The sequence below is a fragment of the Cyprinus carpio genome, chromosome B25 (genome assembly GCF_018340385.1).
Source record: "Cyprinus carpio isolate SPL01 chromosome B25, ASM1834038v1, whole genome shotgun sequence".
Classification (NCBI taxonomy): domain Eukaryota; kingdom Metazoa; phylum Chordata; class Actinopteri; order Cypriniformes; family Cyprinidae; genus Cyprinus; species Cyprinus carpio.
Window position 1 is genome coordinate 18,246,430 of NC_056621.1, and position 24,943 is coordinate 18,271,372.

A 24,943-nucleotide genomic window follows, 5' to 3' on the forward strand; every position below is an offset into this window, starting at 1 on the left:
TAAATGAGCCTTGGCCCAGAGAAAACGCCTGCGCTTCTGGATCATGTTTAAATATGGCTTCTTTTTTCTACCTATAGATCAACGGCGAATGGCACGGTGGATTGTGTTCACCGACAATGTTTTCTGGAAGTATTCCTGAGCCCATGTTGTGATTTCCATTACAGTAGCATTCCTGTATGTGATACAGTGCCGTCTAAGGGCCCGAAGATCACGGGCATCCAGTATGGTTTTCCGGCCTTGACGCTTACGCACAGAGATTGTTTCAGATTCTCTAAATCTTTGGATGATATTATGCACTGTAGATGATGATAACTTCAAACTCTTTGCAATTTTTCTCTGAGAAACTCCTTTCTGATATTGCTCCACTATATTTTGCCGCAGCATTGGGGGAACTGGTGATCCTCTGCCCATCTTGACTTATGAGAGACACTGCCACTCTGAGAGGCTCTTTTTATACCCAATCATGTTGCCAATTGGTCCTCCAGCTGTTCCTTATATGTACATTTAACTTTTATGGCCTCTTATTGCTACCTGTCCCAACTTTTTTGGAATGTGTAGATCTCATGAAATCCAAAATGAGCCCATATTTGGCATGACATTTCAAAATGTCTCACTTTCAACATTTGGTATGTTATCTATATTCTATTGTGTATAAAATATAAGTTTATGAGATTTGTAAGTTATTCCATTCCTTTTGTACTCACAATTTGTACAGTGTCCCAACTTTTTTGGAATCGGGTTTGTAGATAGACAGACAGACAGACAGACAGACAGACAGACAGATAGATAGATAGATAGATAGATAGATAGATAGATAGATAGATAGATAGATAGATAGATAGATAGAATGAGAGACAGAGAGACAGAGAGACAGACAGACAGATAGACAGATAGATAGATAGATAGATAGATAGATAGATGATAGATAGATAGATAGATAGATAGATAGATGATAGATAGATAGATAGATAGATAGATAGATAGATAGATAGATAGATAGATAGAGTGATGATAGATAGATAGATAGATAGATATTGTCAGATTATATAGCAAATATCAAAGCAGCTTCTCAGCTAGATAGAATTGAAAAAGATTTGAAATGTGTGCCTGTGTTGCTTTTTTTACTACTACTATTTTATATTATTATTATACATGTTTCAATATATCGTTATGCAATTACGTCCATACGACTGTGGCTTCAGTCCCCGCTTTAAGGTTTGGTGTTAGAGAGCACTCTGATTAACCGCCATCCATGTCAGCAGCTCGTGTAATAAAACTACAGCAATATTACAGCAGCAGGACTCGACCTATGACCGGGCGCGCGCTGATACTCCCCCGTCCGCTCACAGCTGACTGACACTCACAACCACACACACCCGGAAAACACCCGCCGTTCATCATGGAGAGAAAAGTGGCGAAGGAATTTCGGCATAAGGTGGGCTTTGAAACGGCTTCTGTCTAATGTAAACTGTGTTAATTGTTTTGTTCGCATTATAAGTCTAGTTCTTCTGATCTCGCTGCTCGGGAATGGCGAAGGAGCGCGCATCCTTCATTTTTTACGCTATAAAATATTACTAAAATAAGTCAAATTAATATTCGCCCAGGTTTCGACACGAAAATTATTTCTGTATCCATAGAAACCGTCGTTATTTGATCAGGCAAGTTTGTTTTGCACTGACCTGGCATCATATGTCATTCTTCAGCTTTGTGGTGTTTTAAACGTTTTTATCATTACAGTTAACATTACTAGTACAGCTTAATAATTTCGACGTAATGTTATATTCAGCCAAATTTGATTGCTTTAATTTTATTTAATTTACCGGTAGAAAGGTAGGATATGTGTGACGTCACATAATGTACGCGTTCTAATTGGCTGAGCAGGTGACAGGTGTAGGCTGCTGTGTGTGTTGGAAATTGTTGTACAATAGGTATTGGTTACTTTTTTATCTCCTAAACTTAAGTTAAAACTTTATGTTTGATTCCATTTTTAAGTTACACTGAATTATTTAATTCTGATACCTATTTATATGTTCATGCTTATTTTAAAGACACCATGTGTGTAACTGTAGAAGTGTACCATCTGTTTTGTGAGTTACACAATGGGCAGTTTCTCACAGCATTAGCTGAAGTGGCAGAGATGTGTGGTCAGGCGGAAATGATTGTGGCATTTATTGTTCAGCCTGTTTTATTGCCTGTAGATGAGGGTGGGAAAGCTGCGCCACACTATAAATTATAGAGCTTTGCATTTAATTTTAGTTTCCCCTCTATGGCAAATACATTATGCTGTCAACCTTTCTGTTCATTTGTCTCTTTCTAATCACTTAGCATAACCTGCAGAGGATATGAAGCTGATTTAAGTTACAGATTTCTGCTTTCAGCATCAGTTTATGATGTTAAAGTCCAAAGGTGGACTGTCATCTAGGCTAATTAAAATGTTTATGACACCTTAAATGGCCTTTGAGCACACAGTCACTGTTTTATTATATGTGGCCTGACACTGGTGTTGATATGGAACTATTTGGATATACTTTTTATTTCCCAGCTATGTTCACATAGTTTACCGAATGATTCATTCATTATGAATATTTTATATTTTTTAAGAATTAAATATTTTCACGTCATATGTAATTATTGTTAACGCAAAATTAAAATACAAAAATAAAAACATAACTTTTGTAAAAACACAAACTGTTTATTTGCATTTACATTTTACTTGTTTAATGTATTTGAATTATTAAATGTTTTTCTTGTTGTTTAGTTCATCCAAGCATGCACAGATTTCTTTCCTCTTTCTTTCTTTCTTTCTTTCTTTCTTTCTTTCTTTCTTTCTTTCTTTCTTTCTTTCTTTCTTTCTTTCTTTCTTTCTTTCTTTCTTTCATGCATAATGCCCATTTTATTAACTTCTTTGTTTGTTTGTTTTTAGGCCATTTTATTTGTTTGTTTGTTCATTCAGTCCATTAAATTTATTTATTTGTTTGTTTGTTTTCAAGCCATTTTACCATTTCTTTTACAATAATTTTTTTGCACTAATAACAGAATGTCATTTTTCAAAACTCTAGACACAAAACTCAAAACTTTGCATATTGCGTTCATATCTTTAAAGAAGCCTTGCTTTTTCAGAAGCATTGGTTCAAAAAAACTCATTTAATATGTAATATCATAGGAACATTGCTTTAGATCACCCACACATAAGATAACCATAGTTTCACTGTTTAGTTTTTAATAGAATCATGAAATATAGTTGTTCAAAACACATGATGCAGCTTTCATTATGGTTCACATTCATACATCATTGTAATAGACTACAACAATGATAGACTGAACAGTACAGAGAAGTACAGACACTGGAATCATTAAACAAAATGTGAAAATCATTGATGAAATAATCAACTCACAACAGGTAAAAAAAAAAAAAAAAATACTTTTAATAGGAAAAAAAATTAGATGAGGAAAAACTACAGTAGGCGGAGTATGGGGTAGATAAGGTAATAAACTGTGAATGGGCCTGAAACCATGATTGCTCTCAGTGCCGTTCCTAGGTTAAAGCCTGCCTCATACAAAAATATGAAAGGTTTTCATCAGCTTCCAGCTCTATCATCCTCTAAAAAGACATTTATTGTAAAACAAATACTGATAAAAATATCGATTTTTTTTTACTCCCAACAACAGGCATCTTGAAACTGAATACCTCTGAACATACTCAGTCCTCATACTCAGCTTCACTTTCATAATCTAAACATTTAATATTGTTCATAATCTTCCATAAAAACTATGCTTCAAGAGTAAACAGTCATGTAGCTTTTTGTATGAATTGATAGTTAAATCATTGTAATGAAATGAATAGACACTCAGTTCAGATGTAATGCGTGAGCTGCATTTTGAAATAGTAATACTTTGATGTTAAGTTGTGTCATTTTGAACCAGTGATTTTAGTTCAATGAACAAAAGATCTCTGGTTCATGTGTATTGTATCCAAGCATTTGGAAAAAAGTGTTAAGTGTTTTGGAAGATGTGCATTTTGATCATCAGTTGTGAATTATGTGTCTAGAGGTTTAAAATAAAATTTTATTAGTGGTTATGTTATTAGTGCAAAAATTATTAAATAAAACTGTATTTGTTTACTTTGTTCATCCGTTCATTTTTGTTTGTTCATTCAGTCCATGTTATTTATTTATTTTGTTAATTTATTTGTTTATCAAGCCATTTTATTTGTTTGTATTTGTTTTGTTCACTTGTTTGTTTTCAAGCCATTTTATTTGTTTGTTTTGTTTATCCATCTGTTTTTGTGTTAATTCAGTCAATTAAATTTATTTGTTTGTTTTGTTTATCCATCTGTTTTTGTGTTAATTCAGTCAATTAAATTTATTTGTTTGTTTTCAAGCCATTTTATTTGTTTTGTTCATCCATTCATTTTTGTTTGTTTGTTCATTCAGTCCATTAAATAAATGTATTATTAACTTTGTTCATTCCTTTTTTCTTCATCCAGCCATTTTATTTGTTTATTTTGTTCATCCATTCATTTTTGTTTGTTTATTCAGTCCATGTTATTTATTTATTCATTTATTTATTTTGTTAATTTGTTTATCCAGCCATTTTATTTGTTTGTATTTGTTTTGTTCACTTGTTTGTTTTCAAGCCATTTTATTTGTTTGTTTCGTTTATCCATCTGTTTTTGTGTGTTCATTCAGTCAATTAAATTTATTTGTTCCTTTTCAAGCCATTTTGTTTGTTTTGTTCATCCATTCATTTTTGTTTGTTTGTTCATTCAGTCCATTAAATAAATGTATTATTAACTTTGTTCATTCCTTTTTTCTTCATCCAGCCATTTTATTTGTTTATTTTTGCTTTGTTATTTCATTTGTTTGTCTGTCTGTTCATTCAGTCAATTCAGTTTGTTAGTTTGTTTGTTTTTGTGTGTGTGTGTGTTTGTTTGTTTGTTTGTTTATCCAACCATTTTGTTTCTCTCTTCGTTTATTCAACTTATTTGTTTGTCCAGCCTTTTGTTTGTTTGTTTGTTCAATTTATTTATTTTATTTATATAGAAATTAATACGTTTGGCTTTTCAGTTTAGCATGCTAACCTCACATTACATTAACTTCATTAACATTCTTAACATAATAATGGACCAAAACTCTTATGTAAGGTGACACTGCTAGCATGATAAACGTCTTTATCTGAGCTCAGGAACATTAGCAGGTCCAGTGGAGCAGATCTGAACTAATGATACTCACAATACAGGTAAAGATCCACCTGACCTATTCAGCTAAAAACAACAGCAGACCCAGCCAATCTGAGAGACGCTTGACTTACAGACACACAATAGTTCCTCCACCTCCTCTCTCTCTGTGTCAGCCTCTCCTCCTCACTTCACCTTCTCCTGACCTTCCGTCTTAGTCTCTCGCTCAGTGAGAGAGAGATGTGTTACATCATTGACTGGCCAAAACGCTTCCTCAAAACATTTCTACAGCAGATTAGCCGCCATCAGGTAAAAGATGGGCATAAGATTGGTTTTCTGATTGTTATTGATGATCTGATCAGAGGTTTGTGTGTTTGTGTTGTTCAGGTGGAGCTGCTGATTGATAATGAAGCAGAGAAGGACTATCTGTATGATGTTCTCCGCATGTACCACCAGTGAGTACACTCTAAAATAATTATTTATTTGTTTGTTTGTGTTGTTGTGATCTAAAATAAATAAATAAATAAACAGTTGTTATCATTATTATTGTTGTTATTTATATATATATATATATATATATATATATATATATATATATATATATATATATATATATATATATATTATTTGTATTATTCTCATACCAAACAAAATGCAAAATGGTTAGTAGTTTTTATTACTATTGTTCATATAAAAAAATGGTGATCAAAGGTCTCAGCAGCAGAAGTGTGTACTGGAGTTGATAAATAATGTGTTCTGGTAATCTGTTGATCAGATGAAAACTTCATGGCACATTCAGAAGTATTCAGTGTCGGTTAAGTGTAAGAATAGGAAATGCTGAATGCATTCCCTCGGCTCTTTATTTGTGATCTTATGTGTAAATCAACACGCCATTGCTTCGCTGAACTGCAATAGGAGGCTTAATCCAATGGAAAAGTAACTTGGATCAGATAATTTCCACTGTCTTCCCAGCATTCAAGGGCAGCTATTCTCTCGCGTCCCTTTGTCTCTGATATCTGAGTCAGGAGTGAAATATCAATGATTCATAGAGCAACTGCCTCCAAATTCATAAGCTGACTTTATGTGGGTATAAAGTGTCATTTTCCACAACAAGTAACATATCAGACTATTTTTGAAATAATTAATGTTAGGTAATCTTACAAAATCACAGCAAAAACTTATATATACATGTACTGTATAATACTTAGAAATGTCATTTATTGCATAATGTATGTATGTATATATATATATATATATATATATATATATATATATATATACATATATACACACACACACACATACTGTATGCACACACACAATTTATATCACCTATATGAATTGACAGATATTGGATGAATATAACATCAGGGCTTTTTAAATTCAAATAGTAAATTGTTCAACTTTCTATGCCAGGTTACAAAAGGAAAAGCCTGATTCTTCTTGAAGAATGTAAAATCCTAGAAGAAGAAAATCCCAATTTTTTATTACAATTATTACAAGTATACCATAAAAATGCTTTATTTTACAAATATTTTTAAGATTTAATTATATAATTTTAAAATTTATATTATGATATAAGTAATAGGAATTAGGCTGTATTTTGCATTACAGTATTGAGAACTAGCAGTAAAATGTTTTATAATTTTTTTTTATAAAATCCAATGGTTTTATTTTATTTTATTTTATTTTATTTTATTTTATTTTATTTTATTTTATTTTATTTTATTTTATTTTATTTTATTTTATTTTATTTTATTTTATTTTATTTTAGAAACCTGTTTGACAACAGTCATTATTTTTGCAGTTCTGTTTGGTGGTTCATAATTTAGACACTTAACCATTAAACCTAACCTTATTTTATGAACATCTATATCCTATGTTTTATCTTCATGATCATTTAATTTTATAGAATATATTATATAATGATTGAATAACAGAGATTCAGTATCGAGAAATCAGTGAAGTCTAAGAAAATTTCTTTTAATCCACAAACTGTTTGTACTGTTTTAATGTTGCCCTCCTGTTTGCATGTGTTCAATCATCTCCTGTTTAAATCACTCTGCTCTGCCCTCATAGATCCATGGACATTCCTGTCCTGGTCGGTGACCTGAAGCTGGTGATAAATGAGCCCAAACGCCTTCCACTGTTTGATGCCATCAGACCCCTGATTCCTCTGAAGCACCAGGTGCAGTACGACCAGCTGACGCCCAAGAGATCCAGGTGAGAGAGGAAACCAGGAACACAGATGAGAATGAGGCGATAAAAAGGGGTTAATAGGGTGTGATGCTTCTGAGAAGTATGGAAATGTTTCTGTGCATGAATAGCAGAGCAATAAAGACAGGGAGAAAGGGGACATTGGAAATGAGAGGAGGAGGTAGAATGACAGCACCGCTCTCATCTCCAAAGAGAATCATTGTTTTCTCTCATGCTCAGTCAGACGTGGCAAAGGAACAGCGTTATGAGCACGAAGAGAGGAGCGCTATTCAACCGTGTCTGATGCACAGCGCTAATAGGGCCACAGTGAACTGGATTCTGTTTCCTCTCATTGTGTCTTTTGTCTTTCTCAGAGAAAAGAGGAAAAAAGGATTACAGTATATATTATTATATACATCTGGGTTATTATAGTTAACTAAATAATGAAACTGAAACCATGCCACTATTTTGTCCTCTTTTGTTATGAGCAGGAAGTTGAAGGAAGTCCGTCTGGACCGCACACATCCTGAGGGTCTGGGTTTGAGTGTTCGAGGTGGGCTGGAGTTCGGATGTGGCCTCTTCATATCACAGATAGTCAAAGATGGACAGGCAGGAAATGTCGGCCTGCAAGTAAGAAAATCAAGTTGTTGTTATAACTCATATGTATATAAAAAGCATTGCTTTCACTGTTTCAGCAAATAATGTCCCGTGTACCACACTTGTGTGTTGTTGCTACGTTGAAAATGTTGACCCAGAGTACACACTATCTTGCCATACATTAAATATCTGACAACAGATAATGGCAAACATTCAAATTAATGAGTAATTTACAAGGGCTGCACAAAAAAAAAAAAAAAACATGACCAGTGCGTCTTCTCTCCTCTAGGGGGCGCAATAAACCTTCTTAAATTCTTCCCATCCTCTGATTCCAAACACACTTTCCTTATCCATTACTGTAATCTTCATGACTAATGTGTGTCCTGCAAATGCAGCCCTTGTGTTTCGAGTACAAAATGTGTCTATTCTGGCTATAATTAAACTGTTACTGGTATTTTTAGCACTACATTTTTATAAAAAATGTTAAATTACATATTTTGCATATTTTATATGAATGTGGTTTGCTGTGTTTTCTTCAGGTTGGTGATGAGATTGTGCGTATTAATGGCTACTCCATCTCCTCCTGCATTCACGAGGAGGTCATCAATCTCATTAAGACCAAGAAGATTGTGTCTCTGAAAGTCCGCTGTAAGATTTCATATTGTTTCATATTGTCATTTGCAGAGCTGAATTTATTAATTAGAGCCAAAAATGAATAGCCTCTAGTTCCACTGGGCTTAATCAATTGTTTAGACCAATTGATTATTGGGTGATATATAATGATATATTATTTATTTATGTTTTTTTTAATTATTCCCATTGTGACACTCTCTTCACAGACGTGGGAATGATTCCTGTCAAGAGGTAATTTAGTTAGTAATTATACAGTATTCTCTGATTTATTAATGTTCTCTCTTTCCATAATGATATTGCTAAATAATACATTTGCCATCGTCAGCTCCTCTGAAGACCCTCTGAAGTGGCAGTTTGTGGATCAGTTTGTGTCTGAATCAGGGGTAAGAGTTTCCTTCTCGCAGCGTCCTATTTTAAAGCAGCTCAAGTTGATTTTTATTTAGTCCTGTTTTATTGTTTTGTCTCAGGAGAAAAAGACTAGTGTGGCTGGTTTGGCTTCGATTGGAGGGAAAGAGATCAAGGAAAAGAAAGTTTTCCTGAGTTTGGTGGGCACCAAAGGCATGGGAATCAGGTAAGAGAGAGATTGCTTTATTATAACTATATACACGACTACAGCACACAGATTAACTACATTACTTTGAAATTAGCCTACTTTGAAGCCTAATTTTATTAGTTTAATCTTGTGACAAAGAATGAATTCCTAAATATGTCTTTTGACTGTCAATTATACTGTAGCATATCTAGTGGACCAACACAGAAACCTGGCATCTATGTGAGCAATGTGAAGCCGGGTTCAGTCTCAGCCGAAGTGGGCTTACAGGTCATTTCATTTAAGTCCCAGATTGAACTGCATTAACAGATCATTACTGTTTGATTTTAGCATAGTAACTCTCTACTATGTGTGTGTTTGTGTGGTTGTAGGTTGGTGACCAGATTGTGGAGGTCAATGGGGTGGATTTCACCAACCTGAGTCATCACGAAGTGAGAAGGATCTTGCTGAAAATGTCAGACAGTTAATTAAGAACCTCTCTGAATATTTAAATTGGTAACCGTGTTGGCTAATGTGTGTTTTTAGGCAGTGCGAGTGTTAAAGAGCAGCAGGAGTCTAACCATCACTGTCCTCACAGGAGCTGTAAGTTCACTGAGAGCCCGCTAATACATTTCTTCCATCAAGACATCTCAAAGACCCACCGCAGTACTTTTATCTCTCCTTGAGGGGGCTGTATTGAAAAGAAAACCATTTGCTTAGTATAAAGCTGTTTTAACTTACGTTGTGGAGATGTTGTTTGTATTGTACTGTAAACCTTTTCATTATTTATTGGTGTGTTTGTCTTTAAATGGTACTTTTGCACTTTAGAGATGGTAATAATGAATTATGAGTTTCACAACATAAGCTTTTTTTGCTTTACGTCTGGGATCTGTAGAAGATATAATGGATTGTACGGGTGTATTTGTGTACATATTTCTGTGAAAGTATTGATTTGTCTACTGTATGTTACAGGGAAGCGAGCTGTTTATGACGGATGAGGAGCGGCTGGCGGCCGAAGCTCGTCGTGAGCTTGAAAGACAAGAGCTAATGCATCAGAAGAGGGTGGCATTAGAGACCAACAAAATCATCAAAGAACAGCAGGAGAAAGAGCGCCAGTCAGTGAAAAAACATACACAAGCAGTTAAACCTACTTTACATTGATGCATGATTTCTTAAAATGTACCTTTCACTATAAAAATATTGGGTACTGTTCTTTTTAGGTTAAAACAAAAATAAATATCCACTTTATAATGGTTTTCATTACCATTAAAATGCATCTTTACATTACATAATGTATTTAAATGTACTTTCATGATGTTAGTTATCTGATGAATCGTAACCACTGATGAAAAGGTGACAGGTAATTAAAATTCCTGCATGAAATCTGCATGAAAAAGTTATCAATTTTTAGTTTTAGAAAATTAAGTTTCATATGTGCAATATTTTGCAGGAGGAAGATGGAGATATCACAGAAGTCTGCAGAGGAAGAAGAACGATATCGCAAAGAGATGGAGAGGTAACACGTGTAATGCTGCCAAGCAAAAACATCTTTCAAGTAAATAGACCTCAGAGGGCAGAGTAGAGCAAATTGATGTTGATGAAAGCAGAGCTGTAAGGAATAGAGCTACAGATTGCTCTATATGTGCTATACTGCAGGTTTAGGCCGGTGACACACTGGCTGCGTGGCGTGAGCGTCGCGTGTCTGAAGCGTCCCAGAAGCGTCCCAGAAGCGTGGTGGCTGCCTCACGTTTTCTGTGTCTTTACACACCAGAACTTTTTTTTACACACCTACACCTACGCCTACTGATAAAGGACACCGTCAAAAGTATTGACGGCGAAATAGATTATGTTTGACAGGTGCAATATTTGAAAATCTATAATTATTTATTTATTTTTTAAATTACATTTATATCTGAATTTATGTCAACCTATAGACTTTCAAATATCAAAATATAATGAATTCATATGTATTTGTGTACAAAATGACATATAAACACATTTTCCTACTATATTTTGCCTGGAAACGTTTCCAACACGCGCGCGTGTCGCGGTAAAAATAGGCGTCGGTTCTATTTCTAGCATGCACACGTTTTCCGCGCGGCTCGAGCCACGCCTGAGACGCGCGTCTCACGCAGGCGGTCTGTAAGCTCTAACCTGTTAACATGGGAGCCGAATTAAAAACCATCCAGTGTGTCGCCGGCCTTAGTTTTCACAGCCTATTGGTTTTGGTCCAGTGGAGATGTGTTAAAATTTGTTGTATAATAAAGATGACACTGAGAAAATGTAATATATCGTTAAATGCAAAAGAGGCCAACTTCTTGACATTTTGGTTGAGTGTTTTAATGTTCATTCCATATATATATATCTCCTCAGAAATGATTTAGGAGGCTTGTCAGGATAGATGTCCATTGAATGTATGTGTTGTGTGTCTCAGAATTGAAGCTGCGGAAAAGAAGCACCACAAAGAGTGGGAAGAAGATTGGGGTTCCAAAGAAAAATCCAAATCTCCTTCCCCCTCCCCCTCCCCTTCTCCCTCTCCCCCACCACCTGCACGTAATGCACCTTCACCCAAACCCAAAACCTCCAGTAAGTTGACAATACCTACAAAACCTCTCTAGTGCATGAACTTTGAACGCCTCTGTAGAACTACATTATTCTCTAAAGATCAAACAACATTTTACCCTTTCCCAAAAGGGTATTTGTATTGATGTTACTCCTTTCTCCTCTGCATGAACAGATGAGCATTTATGTTGGGAATGCATCATCTCTTTGCGTGATCTTTGTCTTTCTGTCTGATCTTTTGCCTTCTTGTTGTGCCTTGTTTATCAATTCCTGGTACCATCAGCTGCTGAGTCCGATGAAGAAGAGATTGGAGAAGTAAGTAAAGAATTCAGATGGCTTTACAGATGAAGACTCCCTTTAACAAACTTACCCTTTTTCGAGACACTTCAACTGCATGTAGACTATCGTCTATCATTATTTTGTTTGGTTGGATCTTTTGGTAGCTTTTAGATGGACGAATCTGCAGAATACACCATATCATGGTTGAGTTTTTGCATGGGACTTAATGTTTCATTCTTACTCTATTAGCATTCGGTTGGTTCTACCGTTACGAAGGAAAGTTGCCTACACTCAAAAAGGTACACTGTGTGTGCAAGCATGTTGTGCTGGTTTGGTGTGCTAGAACTATGGAATATGTTGTTCATCTTGGATATATGGCCGAAGTTATGGTTTGCATGGAAGTTGGATTGACCTTGGTGCAAAGTCCACCAGGTGTTCTCAAATCACTTTGGATATTTAGAAAGGAAAAGAGACCAAAAAGAAGAAGAAGATATCCAAGACTGACACTCTCCCAGCTGAGAAAAAGAACAAGAAAGAGATGGAGTTTGAGCTGAAACTTGCAAAGGAGAAGGAAGAGATACTTGAGCGAGAGAAGCAGATGAAAATCAGCAGACTTCTGCAAGAGGTATCAGACTTTTCCAGTGAGGTTACAGGAGGGTTTTTTGACTCAGATTTTACTCCTTGTTTAAAGGGTTATTTCACCCAAAAATTAAAATTCTGTCATTAATTACTTACCCTCATGTCATTCCAAACCGAAAAGACCTTCGTTCATCTTCATATCACAAATAAAGATATTTTTGAGCATTATTTTTAGCGTTGTTTATGTTCAGTAGACAGCGTGCATGCTGAACATAAACAAACCTGATTACATTGATTACGTTCTGGGGTACTCTCCAAAATGGCATTAACTCGGGGAGAAGAATTGTTTAATAAATTATGTTATTATTGTTTTCTTTGCACACAAAAAGTTTTCTCGTAGCTTCGTAAAATTACGGTTGAACCCCTGATGTCACATGGATTATTTTACCGATGTCCTTGCACATTATTGTGCGTTGATCATGGGAATATCCTTGCTGTCTTCAGAGAGCTCTCAGATGCTATCAAAATTATCTTAAGTTGTGTTCCAAAGGTGATCGAAAGTCTTACGGGGTTGGAACAACTTGAGGGTGAGTAATTAATGACAGAATTGTTCATTTTGGGGTGAACTATCCCTTTTTAATTGTGTGTAACTGAGTGCATCTCCTTGGCACTTTATTGCTCAAATGTACCCATGTAAACCCTTTCCAGTGGCAGTCCAGCAAGTTCTCATTGGTATATCAAAGTTTCCATGTTTGGATGTGGTTTTACTAATTCAACCAGGTGTCAGAAACTGAGAGGGAAGATCTGGAAGAGTCGGAGAAGGTGCAGCATTGGGTGGAGAGGCTCTGTCAAACCAGATTAGAGCAAATCTCCTCAGTTGAAAATGATTCTTGAGGTAAAATATATCCAGTTCCAGTCCTGATGTGTGCTGGTCTTCTTGTCCATAGTTTGTAAATTCAGAGTTCTAAGCAGTTAAAATGTACCTTCAGATGTCTCCAACCCATTCCCCTGCAACAACTGGTCCCACCAATCGGAGGTTCCCTGGAGGCTTGACCTTGGCCACTACAGACCTTGATGACATCAACTTAGATGATGTGGATCAGAGTCTAAGGCAACCTTTGAAAAGACTCGCCCCAACCCCACATACATCCAACCAAGCTCCCCCTCCCTTACCACTCCCTCCACCCTCACCCCGTCTTTACCACACATCCAACCATCGCCCTCCATCTCCAAGAACACAGCTCCCAATGCAACCCAGTCCTAGACCAGCCCTTCAACGCCCACCTTCTCCACCAGCCACAAGGTTACCCCTTTCCTCAATAGGTCGTAGCCGACAACCTACTGCCAACCCGCTATTCTCCTCCAGGGGTCTGTCCTCATCTCAGCCACCTCCCCCACCACCACCTCCTCCCCCTCCACCACCACCACCTCCTCCTCCACCTCCTCCACCCCTGCACATGGAGGACAGGTACCATGTAGGGTTGTCCAACTATCCCCGCTCCTCAAGCTTATCCGAACAGGGAAGCAGGTTTGGGGACAATGGTTACAGACAGAGAGGGGGCTTCCACTCCACCATTCCCAGTGATCTCTCACGCCCACCCAGCCCGAAGGCTGACCACAACCTGACGGTTAGCATAGTTAATGCATTTGGCAGTGTGAGAATTTATTATGTATGTTGTACAGGTGTGGGAATCTTTAGGCACATCACATTTCCATCCAATTTGATTCCAAAATTGATTCCATGTCACACGAATATTGTTGTCTTCACTGAAGTGAACACTGCAATCTACCTGTTGTACATACATGCGTGTATGCCTTGAGTGTGGTGTTTTGCAGATGAGGTTAACCATTATTAGTTTCTTATTATATTTATTTGTCAGGAAACAGATAATCATTTTGGGGGAAAACCATGCTGTCATTCGGTTTGAAGATCTTGAAGTGGTAGTGATTCCTATCACTGTTAGACTGTTGAATTCTTTATCCTTGTGGCACAGGTGATGAGAAACACATCTCATGCTAGCAGGATATCCACCTCTAATAATCCACTGGTGAGTCCAGAGTTTGTAAATGGTACATGCTGCTCTTGGTCTTCTGCTTCATTTTTAGCACAAATCAGACTTGCCAGGCTTGTGTAACATATCATGTAATATCAGCTTAATGCAAACCAGCATCACTGAAGAGAAAAAATATCTTCCAACAGCTCTCCATGCCTATGTTAGGAGATTACTCTGGCACAACCTACAGGAAGTGGATTTCTAATTGAATATATTTGGCACCTATCTTATACGCTCTCAAAAAATAGGGTACTTTCACTGGGGCGGTACCATTTCATAAGGTACAAATATGTGCACTTCAGGCACTAATATGTTCCTTTTTACCTGTCTTCTGAGATATGGGGGGGGGGGGGTGTTTAAAACCGTAAATCTTTGAACTGTTTTATAGATATGTTTTATAGATACCTCCTCTATCCATAGGATTTACTTGGGAAGTAATGAAATTTAAAAAGCCATTTTACAGAACAGTCATCATTACTAGAAAAATAATGACTGACACTTTGCGTGAAAATCATCTTTTGATTTTCACGCAAAATGTCAGTCATTATCTTCATTATCTTATCCCCCCATATCTCAGAGCATATAAGATATGTGCCATGATATGAAAGCTGCAATTCAGTATTTGTGCTAAATGAAAGGTTCCTAAAGTCTTGTGCTGTGTGGTTTAGATTGCGTAACTCTTGAAGGTAGATGCCCTGACCTTAAGTTTGTGTCACTTACTGCTAACCTCTACATAGCAAATTGCTCCCAGTCCTCCAAACCAGCGGAGACAGATCAACCCTGTCATGTCCAAACCCGTCATGCTACCAAGTCAGACCTCACATAGACCCACACTTCACTCTGAGACCATGGTAAGATGGCAAGTACCCATGTGTGTACGTGCGATGATGATGCATGCATAAGATACTCATTGGTTGGATTGCTGTTTGACTCATTGATTGTAATGAGTTTTTCAAACTCAAGAGGAACAAACAGATGTTGCTTTTACTGATTGCACTGATTAAGAAGGCAGAAACAAGGACAGAAGGGGAGAGAGGTGCAAATGGAGATTTAAAAAAAAAAATCTGCTTACACAATGAGACTTTCAGCATTAAATTTCCTGAATTGATCAACCTGACAGACCTAGACCTGCTGTCCCCTTTATCCTCCAGATAGTCAGTCCTATATTTAATATTGAAGTCCTTAATTAAAAAAATAGGTGCTTGCCAATTTTGTGGTTGTTTTAGAGGGGAAACAAGAAGGGCGAGAAAGGACAAGACCTTGTTTCCTTAATGTGTCTCTTCAGCATTTATTTATTAGTGTTCAGGGTTCGAGATTAGATGAAAATAATTTTTTTTTTTTTACATCACTAGGACCCATTTCTCAATACTTAAGTCACTACGCCTCACCTCATATCACATAGTGAGCACAACAGACATCTACAATGGGTACGGAAAGTATTCAGACCCCCTTAAATTTTTCACTCTTTGTTATAATACACACATTCTAAAAAAACATAAGTTCATTTTTTTTCCTCATTAATTTACACACAGGACCCCATATTAACAGAAAAAGACAGAATTGTTGACATTTTTGCAGATTTATTAAAAAAGAAATACTGAAATATCACATGGTCCTAAGTATTCAGACCCTTTGCTGTGACACTCATACAGTATATTTAACTCAGGTGCTGTCCATTTCTTCTAATCATCCTTGAGATGGTTCTACACCTTCATTTGAGTCCAGCTGTGTTTGATTATACTGATTGGACTTGATTAGGAAAGCCACACATCTGTCTATATAAGACCTTACACCTCACAGTGCATGTCAAAGAATCATGAGGTCAAAGGAACTGCCTGAAGAGCTCAGAAACAGAATTGTGGCAAGGCACAGATCTGGCCAAGGTTACAAAAAAAATTCTGCTGCACTTAAGGTTCCTTAAGTACAGGGATATCCTGGACGAAAACCTTCTCCAGAGTGCTCAGGACCTCAGACTGGGCCGAAGGTTCACCTTCCAACAAGACAATGACCCTAAGCACACAGCTAAAATAACGAAGGAGTGGTTTCACAACAACTCCGTGACTGTTCTTGAATGGCCCAGCCAGAGCCCTGACTTAATCCCAATTGAGCATCTCTGGAGAGACCTGAAAATATCTGTCCACCAACGTTTACCATCCAACCTGACAGAACTGGAGAGGATCTGCAAGGAGGAATGGCAGAGGATCCCCAAATACAAGTGTGAAAAAAATGGTTGCATCTTTCCCAAAAAGACTCATGGCTGTATTAGATCAAAAGGGTGCTTCTACTAAATACTGAGCAAAGGGTCTGAATACTTAGAACCATGTGATATTTCATCTTTTCTTTTTTTAATAAATGTGCAAAAATGTCAACAATTCTGTGTTTTCTGTCAATATGGGGTGCTGTGTGTACATTAATGAGGAAAAAAAATGAACTTAAATGATTTTAGCAAATGGCTGCAATATAACAAAGAGTGAACAATTTAAGGGGGTCTGAATACTTTCCGTACCCACTGTATGTGGCCTAAACTGTGGACCATAGCCTTTGCTTTACAAATTACATTCAATTACTACATTTTTAAATTGCATAAATTGTCAAACTATGCTATTGTTATAGAAGATTAAATTGATGTGTATGAAGTGTTTTGGTAGTTGTAGTGCATATTAGATATGAAATTTACTGTTATGAAAGTTGGTAAGGAGAACTTTGTGAAGAGTTTTGAAAAAGTTACCAAAGTTTTGGCCTAGTGATTATAAAAAAGAATGTAACCTTTGCTAAAACCTAATGATCTGTTTCACTCTTATCTAAAGAACCATGTGTCCTTTCTCTCAAAGGATCACCTCACCATCTTCACTGCACTGTGCAATGGAAAATCAGTACAGTCAGTGTATTTGTAAAGCTCACAGACACATGAATTCATAGATAATTTACCACACTGAGGCAATCCTTTTATGGCATGTAATGAGTGCAAGCATTTAGTGTGTGTGTGTGTGTGTGTGTGCGTGCGTGCGTGTGTGTGTGTGTGTGTGTGTGTGTGAGTGTGTGTGTGTGTGTGTGTGTGTGTGTGTGTGTGTGTGTGTTATTGTGCTGTTTTTAAGAGGCAGTCATAATTATGTGTGTTTCAGCCCCCAGAGATGCTCAAACGGATGGTCACGTACAACACGTCCTTTAAATCAAGCAAACAACAAGTAACTAATCATTACTTAGAATTACAACCCCTCCTCTCTTTTCTTTGAGTGAAGTCTCAGCTGTCTGAGTGTGTACATTACATTTCTAACAATATTCCCCTGGAGGATATTGGTAAAATGTATCCTTGACGTAATTTAAATCTAGTTCCCTTTCAATAGGCCTACGCACATTGTGTCAGTTGTTGATGCTTTGGGGAAACTCAATTTCTCTGAAATAGTGAAGCTCAATTCAGTGTTCATTGAATCATGTTTATGCATGTGCATGAACAAATGGCATTTCAGCCCATCAAAACAAGCAAAGCCATTCGCTTATATAAGTTGGCGCTGAATGCCATTTCATCAGAATCTTTCTCCTTCAGTGCGAAGATCATCTCCTTGCTGACTCCAAAGACAAATAAGAATATGAAGAAGCCTTCCTGCTCGTCATGGAAGAGCCCCAGCAGCAGATTATGGCTCTGACTGCGGTCTCAGCTGAGTACAGTGCAAAAGGATTCCCTGGTACTGTTTTCCCACAAGGACCAGCGCCCCTCGTCATGTGGTCTAAATGGCATGACTTAGTGGTTTTGGCCTTGTCAGCCTAAAACCTGACTCTTCTCGCCTTTAAGCAATCCTGCCCCACTATGGGCTCTTAGCAGTTTATCTAGGGCCCTCATTCCTGACTGCAGGGTGGGTTCTTCATTCTGCGCTTGTAGCATGGTGCTATAGGATTGCATTCCCCAAAGTGTCAGCAACTGACGCAGTGCAAGTGAACTGTATTAAAAGGGAACCAAGATTACGTTAGTAGCCAAGTAGTGTAGATTTTATTCTGTTCTGTTCTCGTAAATGTCTACTTCATTTCTCGTGTTAAACATTTATGTTATAAACATCTCTTTAAATACTCAAGGACATCAGGTGTATGATTGCAATATTGTGCTTATTTCGGTTAAGGCATTTTATTTTCACCTTTCCATGATGCTGAACTGAACACTAATATATTCTCATGCAATCATACTAGTTTGCTGCAGTCATACATCTGTGAAAGCAGCCTTTGAGTGGATCTCATATGGACTGCACAAATGGGCGACTGCAACTGAAGGTTATATAATATTAGATTGCCTCTGCACCATATGGAATCTCTGTGTACGTTTTCATCTTTTATGAGGGAGAGCATGACCAGAAGTCTGTGTTTTTCCATTTTGTTGGTTCTGTGGGTGTTAAATATGAATTGATTATTTGTCTTGATGGAATGCCAGTGGTTGTGAGTGTGTAGTGAATGGGGAAAAGCCTTTATATTGTATGTAAACATCATTGCAGATCCAGAACCAACTGGAAAGCTACCAATGGATCCAACAAAGCAAACACACCCTTTCTCAGTATTAATATGTTTACCATGTAGTACAGTACTGTAGACAATGATGCAATGTGTTGTACTGTTTCTGATATTATGTTACATTATATTCTTTTTACAGCATATTGTTCAGTTTTGTATTTAAAAATAAAGTTGGTCACATATTTAATATATAAACATTTCTAAAAAACAAAATACTATTAGATTGTTTACATTGTTTTAAACACAGATCTGGCTTTGTCTTGGATAGTTTATTAAGAGTAAGTAGAAGCTGCCATTGATTGGATTAGAGGTGACAATTATGCAGACATATAGTGTTCATTTGTCTTTCCTTTGAAAACAATGAGCACTAATTTGTTTCTGCTCAGTCCTCACTCCTCAGATTGCCACATTTTTACAGACTATACACACCACCGTCTGTTTCTGCTTTCTGTTTTACAGGGATTTCAAAAATATGTGGATGATTTTGATCCATATTCCATGGTACTGTAACTCTTTACATGAACATCTTCTCTCTGTACCCATCTCCCATTTTTATATTGTATAGCACATATGTTCCCCACTCACTTAATGTTCCTCTTCTGAGTATTTCTTTCACCACATTTCCTCAAACTTTTAACAGTTCACGGCTGAGGAGATAGCTGGCAGAGATGTACGACTTTTGAGAATTAAGAAGGTAATTTAGGTGGAACAGAAATGTGAGCAACATGTCATACGACAATAAAAATTAAAGATTTGTTTTATTCTATATGCATTCTTTAGGAAGGGAAGCTTGATCTGGCCATAGAGGGAGGAATCGACTCCCCATTGGGAAAGATTGTGGTGTCGTCCATCTATGAGGGAGGTGCGGCAGATAAACATGGTGAGTCGTACAAAAATAATGTATAATAGAGATTTGGGGCTTGGTTCTTTTGACTTTAAGGTTTTAGAAAACACTTTTAAAAACCACAGCAACTGCTCAGAAACACTCTGTCATGCAAATATCATGCAAAAATCTAGTTTAGCTCTCTACATTCATTATATTGACATTTAGTTGTGTTTTAAAATTACCTGCTTTGTTTGTTCAGTTTGTTACTGTTATTTTTTGTGCATGTTATCTCAGGTGGTGTTGTGTCAGGTGATGAGATCATGGCTGTGAATGGAAAGATCCTGACGGATGTGACTTTAGCTGAAGGACAAACCTCATTGGCTCAGGCCTGGAAGAGTGGAGGGGTATGACCGTCATTACAATAAAACAACCTATCACTGTAAATCAGATGATCTGTCTCAACAGATTGGTGAAGAAGGCCATACAGCTCATTGGAGCCAAATGGTTTGGATTCTCTGCAGTGAATGGGTGCCGACAGAATAAGAGACCAAACAGCTGATAAAAACATCACAATAATCTACAAGTAGTCCACACAATTTCAGTGCATCTAATAAAGCAAAAAAAAAACTGTGTGCTTGTAAGAAACAAATTAAATATTAAGCCATTTTTAACTTTAAACAGTTGCTTCTGGCTAAAAAACAAGCTAAAATACTAATATTAGACTACTGTAATATGTCATTTTATCATAGGCCATGTGCTCTTTCCTTGTTCTTCAAGATTTTACAAAAGAATCCACAACCTGGGTGACAGTTGGTGACTAATTTACTTTTTGATGAATTGTTTGAATTTGTAAATTTTCATACAATCTGTTTACACCCCAGTGAGTTTTTGGTTAAGGATTGGACCTTCATGTTTAGTTTTTTTTTTTTTGGTAAAAATTGTATGAACTGACCACAAATTCACTAAAGTATATATTTGTTACATTTTCCCATAATATTGGGTTGGAACAACACTGAAATGTAGTGATTTACAGTATGTATTTTACCGTCATCAATAACAAGGGATCTTAGTATTGTTATTAGCGTTGAATTAGAAATTAACAATTTCAGAGTACAATGTCATGAATAGCACAATGTAGAATCTCTAAGTTCTTAATTGCACAATTAGAGTAATTACCATAATTTCGACATGACAAATGCTAGAAAATAAATTCTGCAGAATTATATTAATTTTCCTACACCTTTGTTACAGAAATAGCGTGGCTGTAGTTATGCACTCATTTTTGATATTAGAACGTTAAAAGAGAATTGTCTTAGAATTTCTGTGACTAAGGTCTTCTAATTGTGTTAATATATTTTCTTTCTTTTTTTCTGTAAAATGTGAATCACAAGAAAGCACACATGGTCACACATGCTATAATGATTTCTCCAGCAAGCATAATCAAATATAGATGAAGGCTTGAAAGAGAAATGCAGCAGAATGTAAAAAGAACATTGTGCCATTGTGCCTATCAAACATTAAAACCTTCACACTGCATGCATGTGCTTGACATTTTTCCATGCATGTTCTAACAGGACTGGATTGACCTGGTCATCGCAGTGTCTCCACCGAAGGAATATGAAGATGAAGTGTACGTATAGTTGCATTGCTTCTTATAACATATGATATGTGACCGCACACAATGACAACTCCAGTGTTCCCCAAATTCAATTCATTTCAATGCATTATGTTGCTTGTCTCCTAATCCCCAATGAAAAAAAAGCAATCAGTGGTGTAAATGGCTCTCAGCAGTGAACCTGTTATCTGCTGTATGTCTTCAGCCCTAATGCAGCATCAGTCAGACCCACTGCAAAGAAAAAGGTTTTCCAAGGCAGTGCCCCTGTTTACAGACAGGGCTACGTCCTTCAGATGAGGACCCCCCAAACTGATCGCCACTAGTCCAGTGGTAAAAGCCCCCCAATCCCAGCCCTACCATTCTGCAGTGTGCATCATGTACATGTGACAATCTCTTTGTCAATCTAGAAACCCACCCAGATGTTTTCAGTTGGGGTTATCCTGTGCTAATGATTCAGTTATACAATAGGCAATACTCTTGTTGACAAGGCTGTGCAGTCGTTCTGATTGATGTTGTTCAAAGGGACTGTTACATGCCATGACTCATGCATTGATTATTCTTGCTTTGATCGGTTTTGCTACTGCATGTTACTATAAATGTCTATAGCACTACTGTGTATGGATTCATGAAAAGATACTGCCATTGGTTCCCCAGAAACAGTCTTTAATACTAAAACAGTTGACGGATAAATACAGATGCTCATGAAAAACAAGGTTTGTGTTTGAAAGTGCTTATTGCTACGCCACCGGTAATGGTGTGGTGGTTGCAGCAGATAGTAATTGTGCTTTTAAAAGGATAGTTCACCCAAAAATACTCACCTTCATGTCATTCCAGACCCATAAGTTTTTTATTAATCTTTGAAACACAAAAGGTGGATTTCTGTTTTCCAATTGAAAGTCCATTCCATTAAAAGTCCATGAATCAAGCTGTTTAATCCAAGTCTTCTTAGGAGACACTGTGCCATTATAAATGTATTTATTTGTGGTTTGAAGAAGAATAAAAGTCTCATGGGTTTGGAATGATATGAGGGTGAATAAATGATGACAGAATTTTCATTTTTGGGTTAACTATTCTTTCCAGCATTTTTTAAATTCTGTGAACCAATGGAGTGACATATTCTTCTGTTTATATATAGGTTTTATACATAGCAACCTGCTAATTTAAGTCTGTTTCCTTACTATGTGTGCAACCTTGTTTTTTCTTTAACGCTCGTGTGAATGTGTGAACCCTCTCTTAAATATATCAAATTAATCTGATTTTTATATTTGTCACTCTTTTTACAGGACATTCTTTTAAAACCCACCATTGCATCAGTACAACGGACCACAGGGAGACTTAATAGCCAATACTTAGTAGTAATTTTGCAAAAAGCAAATAATTTAGTATTTGTGTTGTAAATCAAGCTAATGCAGTTATTCACATCATTTATAAATGAGGTATCTGTGTTTTAGAAATTCTGTCTTTAGGCTATATTGTTGAAATTTACAAAATAATAAACATGCATTAATAAAAAGGTGTTTTAGCTTTGTTTTTGAACCTTCTTATATGGTTTATCAAATGAGTTCCTCGTTTCAAGCCATAAAAAGGAGATTTTATTCTGTGATGATGACATCCTCAGCTGTCCTGATTGGCTCATTTTCTCTTGCAATATCTCCAACACCTGTCAAATGATTAGTGGTCATTTAGTAGTTTTGAAGGATTGCTATCAGCCAAGGGCAATAATAAGGCCCTTTCAATTCAGTCTCAACTACTTGTATTTAAATGCAGGGCCAAACAGTTTCTCAGTTCTGGTCATTCACACTGACAACAGAGTGCAGTGACAAACAACCTGCATGTGATTTCTGGCAACACAAACACTTGTGATGCTATTTGGCCATGTCCCAATAATCACACAAAACGTGCATTCATGCTGTACCATCTGAACCATTCCATTCAGGTTTCACTGCTAATCATAGCACTGAGTATGTGTTGCTGAAAGTCTCTAATGATATTTTACTTGCAGTTGATTCTGGTAAAACTGCTTTATTGACCTTACCACTGCCTTTGATACTGTTGATCATAATATTCTTCTTTGGAGTTTAGAATATTTGATCTGTATCAAGGGTACTGCCTTAAGGTTGTTTAGTTAATATCTTAAATGTCCTTTTCTGTTGGATTAATTTTTCTTATCCTCAGTGCCTATTATTAATGGAGTACCTCAGGGCTCCACTTAAATTGAAAGGTGACTTCAACTTTCTCCAACTCCAAACGGAAATGATCGTTGGTCCCCTTAAATTGAAAGGTGACTTTATTAGGAAGTTGTGTATTCATTTTCCTGTAATTTTTTCACAGGTAAGAAACTTGGTGTCATCTTGGATTCAGAATTTTGCTTAACCAAGCAAATACTTTCTTTTGTTAAAAATAGTTTTTATCAATTACAAATAATAAACAAACACAAAACATAAACCATCTTTTAAGGATTCTTATAAGGATATTCACAATTTCATTAAAACATTCATAACATCACTAATAACTAATTGTATTTGGGTCTTCTTCATTCATCCCTTGTTCACCTCCAGATGCTTCAGAATGCTGCTGCAAGCCTGTTGACCAGTGCAAAGAAGCACCCACATCAGTCCATTGGTTCCTGGTCCATTTTAGGATTCAATTTAAGATTTTTTCCACTACCATTAAAAAAAAAAAAAAATACGTAAAATCTTATGTTTATCTAATTTTTTTTTATTCTGTTGGACTTGGGTTTTTCTTTGTTCAGCACTTTGGTCAGCTTCGCTGTGTTTAAATGTGCTATATACGTAAAATTTAGCCAGGTTACGTATGTAACCATGGTCCCCTGAGAAGGGAACGAGACACTGCATCCTCTAAGCCCACTAAGAGAACAGAAATGTTTCAATAGAGATACATTAGTTGAGTGGAGCCCAAGGTGAGAACCGGGGCCTAAGCCGACTCAGAGAAAAGGAACGAGGCTGTCAGCGCGTAAGCCTTACCATACAGGATTTTAGAAAGTGCACAGAATGCTTAACATGCACACTTACCACAATGTGGATTTTAGAAAGTGCACAGATCTTAGTGTGTGTACTTAACATAGCATGGATAACCAAGCCAGTATTAAGCCAGCCTAGGGACCCTGTGTGACTGTGTAACACACAGTGTTAATATTTTGATCATAAGTGGAAATGTGTTCAAATTTGTTGTATAATAAATATGACATTAAGGAAATTTAATTTAACAAGTTAAAGTTATTGTTAACTGCAAAGGGGATAATCTTCTTGACATTTTTGTTGACTGTGTTCATTCCAAACATATATCTCCTCAGTAATTATTTAGCAGGCTTGTCAGGATAGATGACTGTGAATTCAATGTATGTGTTGTCTGTCTCAGAATTAAAAAAGTGTGGGAAGAAGAT

The 24,943-nt window shown here is 36.6% G+C and overlaps 2 protein-coding genes across 3 annotated transcripts; both read left to right on the plus strand.

Annotated features, from left to right (window-relative positions):
* The first annotated feature begins 1,282 nt into the window (after window positions 1–1,282).
* Window positions 1,283–23,055, plus strand: LOC109051210 (harmonin-like). Of its 2 annotated transcripts, none has more exons than XM_042753147.1 (21): window positions 1,283–1,435; window positions 5,564–5,631; window positions 7,256–7,399; window positions 7,864–8,002; window positions 8,509–8,617; window positions 8,809–8,833; window positions 8,928–8,985; window positions 9,070–9,173; window positions 9,338–9,422; window positions 9,524–9,583; window positions 9,678–9,734; window positions 10,104–10,246; window positions 10,582–10,647; window positions 11,566–11,717; window positions 11,977–12,008; window positions 19,559–19,600; window positions 19,740–19,793; window positions 19,880–19,979; window positions 20,220–20,329; window positions 21,500–21,555; window positions 22,824–23,055. In XM_042753147.1, exons 1-21 carry the CDS (start codon window positions 1,400–1,402, stop codon window positions 22,834–22,836), a joined length of 1,653 nt encoding a protein of 550 aa, XP_042609081.1. In that variant the 5' UTR covers window positions 1,283–1,399; the 3' UTR covers window positions 22,837–23,055. The 2 variants fall into 2 exon arrangements, with proteins under 2 accessions (XP_042609081.1, XP_042609082.1); XM_042753148.1 differs by lacking the exon at window positions 22,824–23,055 and adding an exon at window positions 21,746–22,500.
* On the plus strand, window positions 12,015–16,070 carry LOC122142440 (WAS/WASL-interacting protein family member 1-like). The gene is made up of 2 exons (XM_042753149.1): window positions 12,015–12,597; window positions 13,332–16,070. Exon 2 carries the CDS (start codon window positions 13,529–13,531, stop codon window positions 14,369–14,371), a length of 843 nt encoding a protein of 280 aa, XP_042609083.1. The 5' UTR covers window positions 12,015–12,597; window positions 13,332–13,528; the 3' UTR covers window positions 14,372–16,070.
* Window positions 23,056–24,943: the final 1,888 nt, after the last annotated feature.

Bases quoted from the DNA above. Each gene is read 5' to 3' on its own strand.
- LOC109051210 (XM_042753148.1), top strand. From the start codon at position 1,400: ATGGAGAGAAAAGTGGCGAAGGAATTTCGGCATAAG. The intron at 9,423-9,523 runs GTCATTTCATTT...GTGTGGTTGTAG, and splicing joins CAGCCGAAGTGGGCTTACAG to GTTGGTGACCAGATTGTGGA. The intron at 10,247-10,581 runs GTCAGTGAAAAA...AATATTTTGCAG, and splicing joins CAGCAGGAGAAAGAGCGCCA to GAGGAAGATGGAGATATCAC.
- LOC122142440 (XM_042753149.1), top strand. From the start codon at position 13,529: ATGTACCTTCAGATGTCTCCAACCCATTCCCCTGCAACAACTGGTCCC.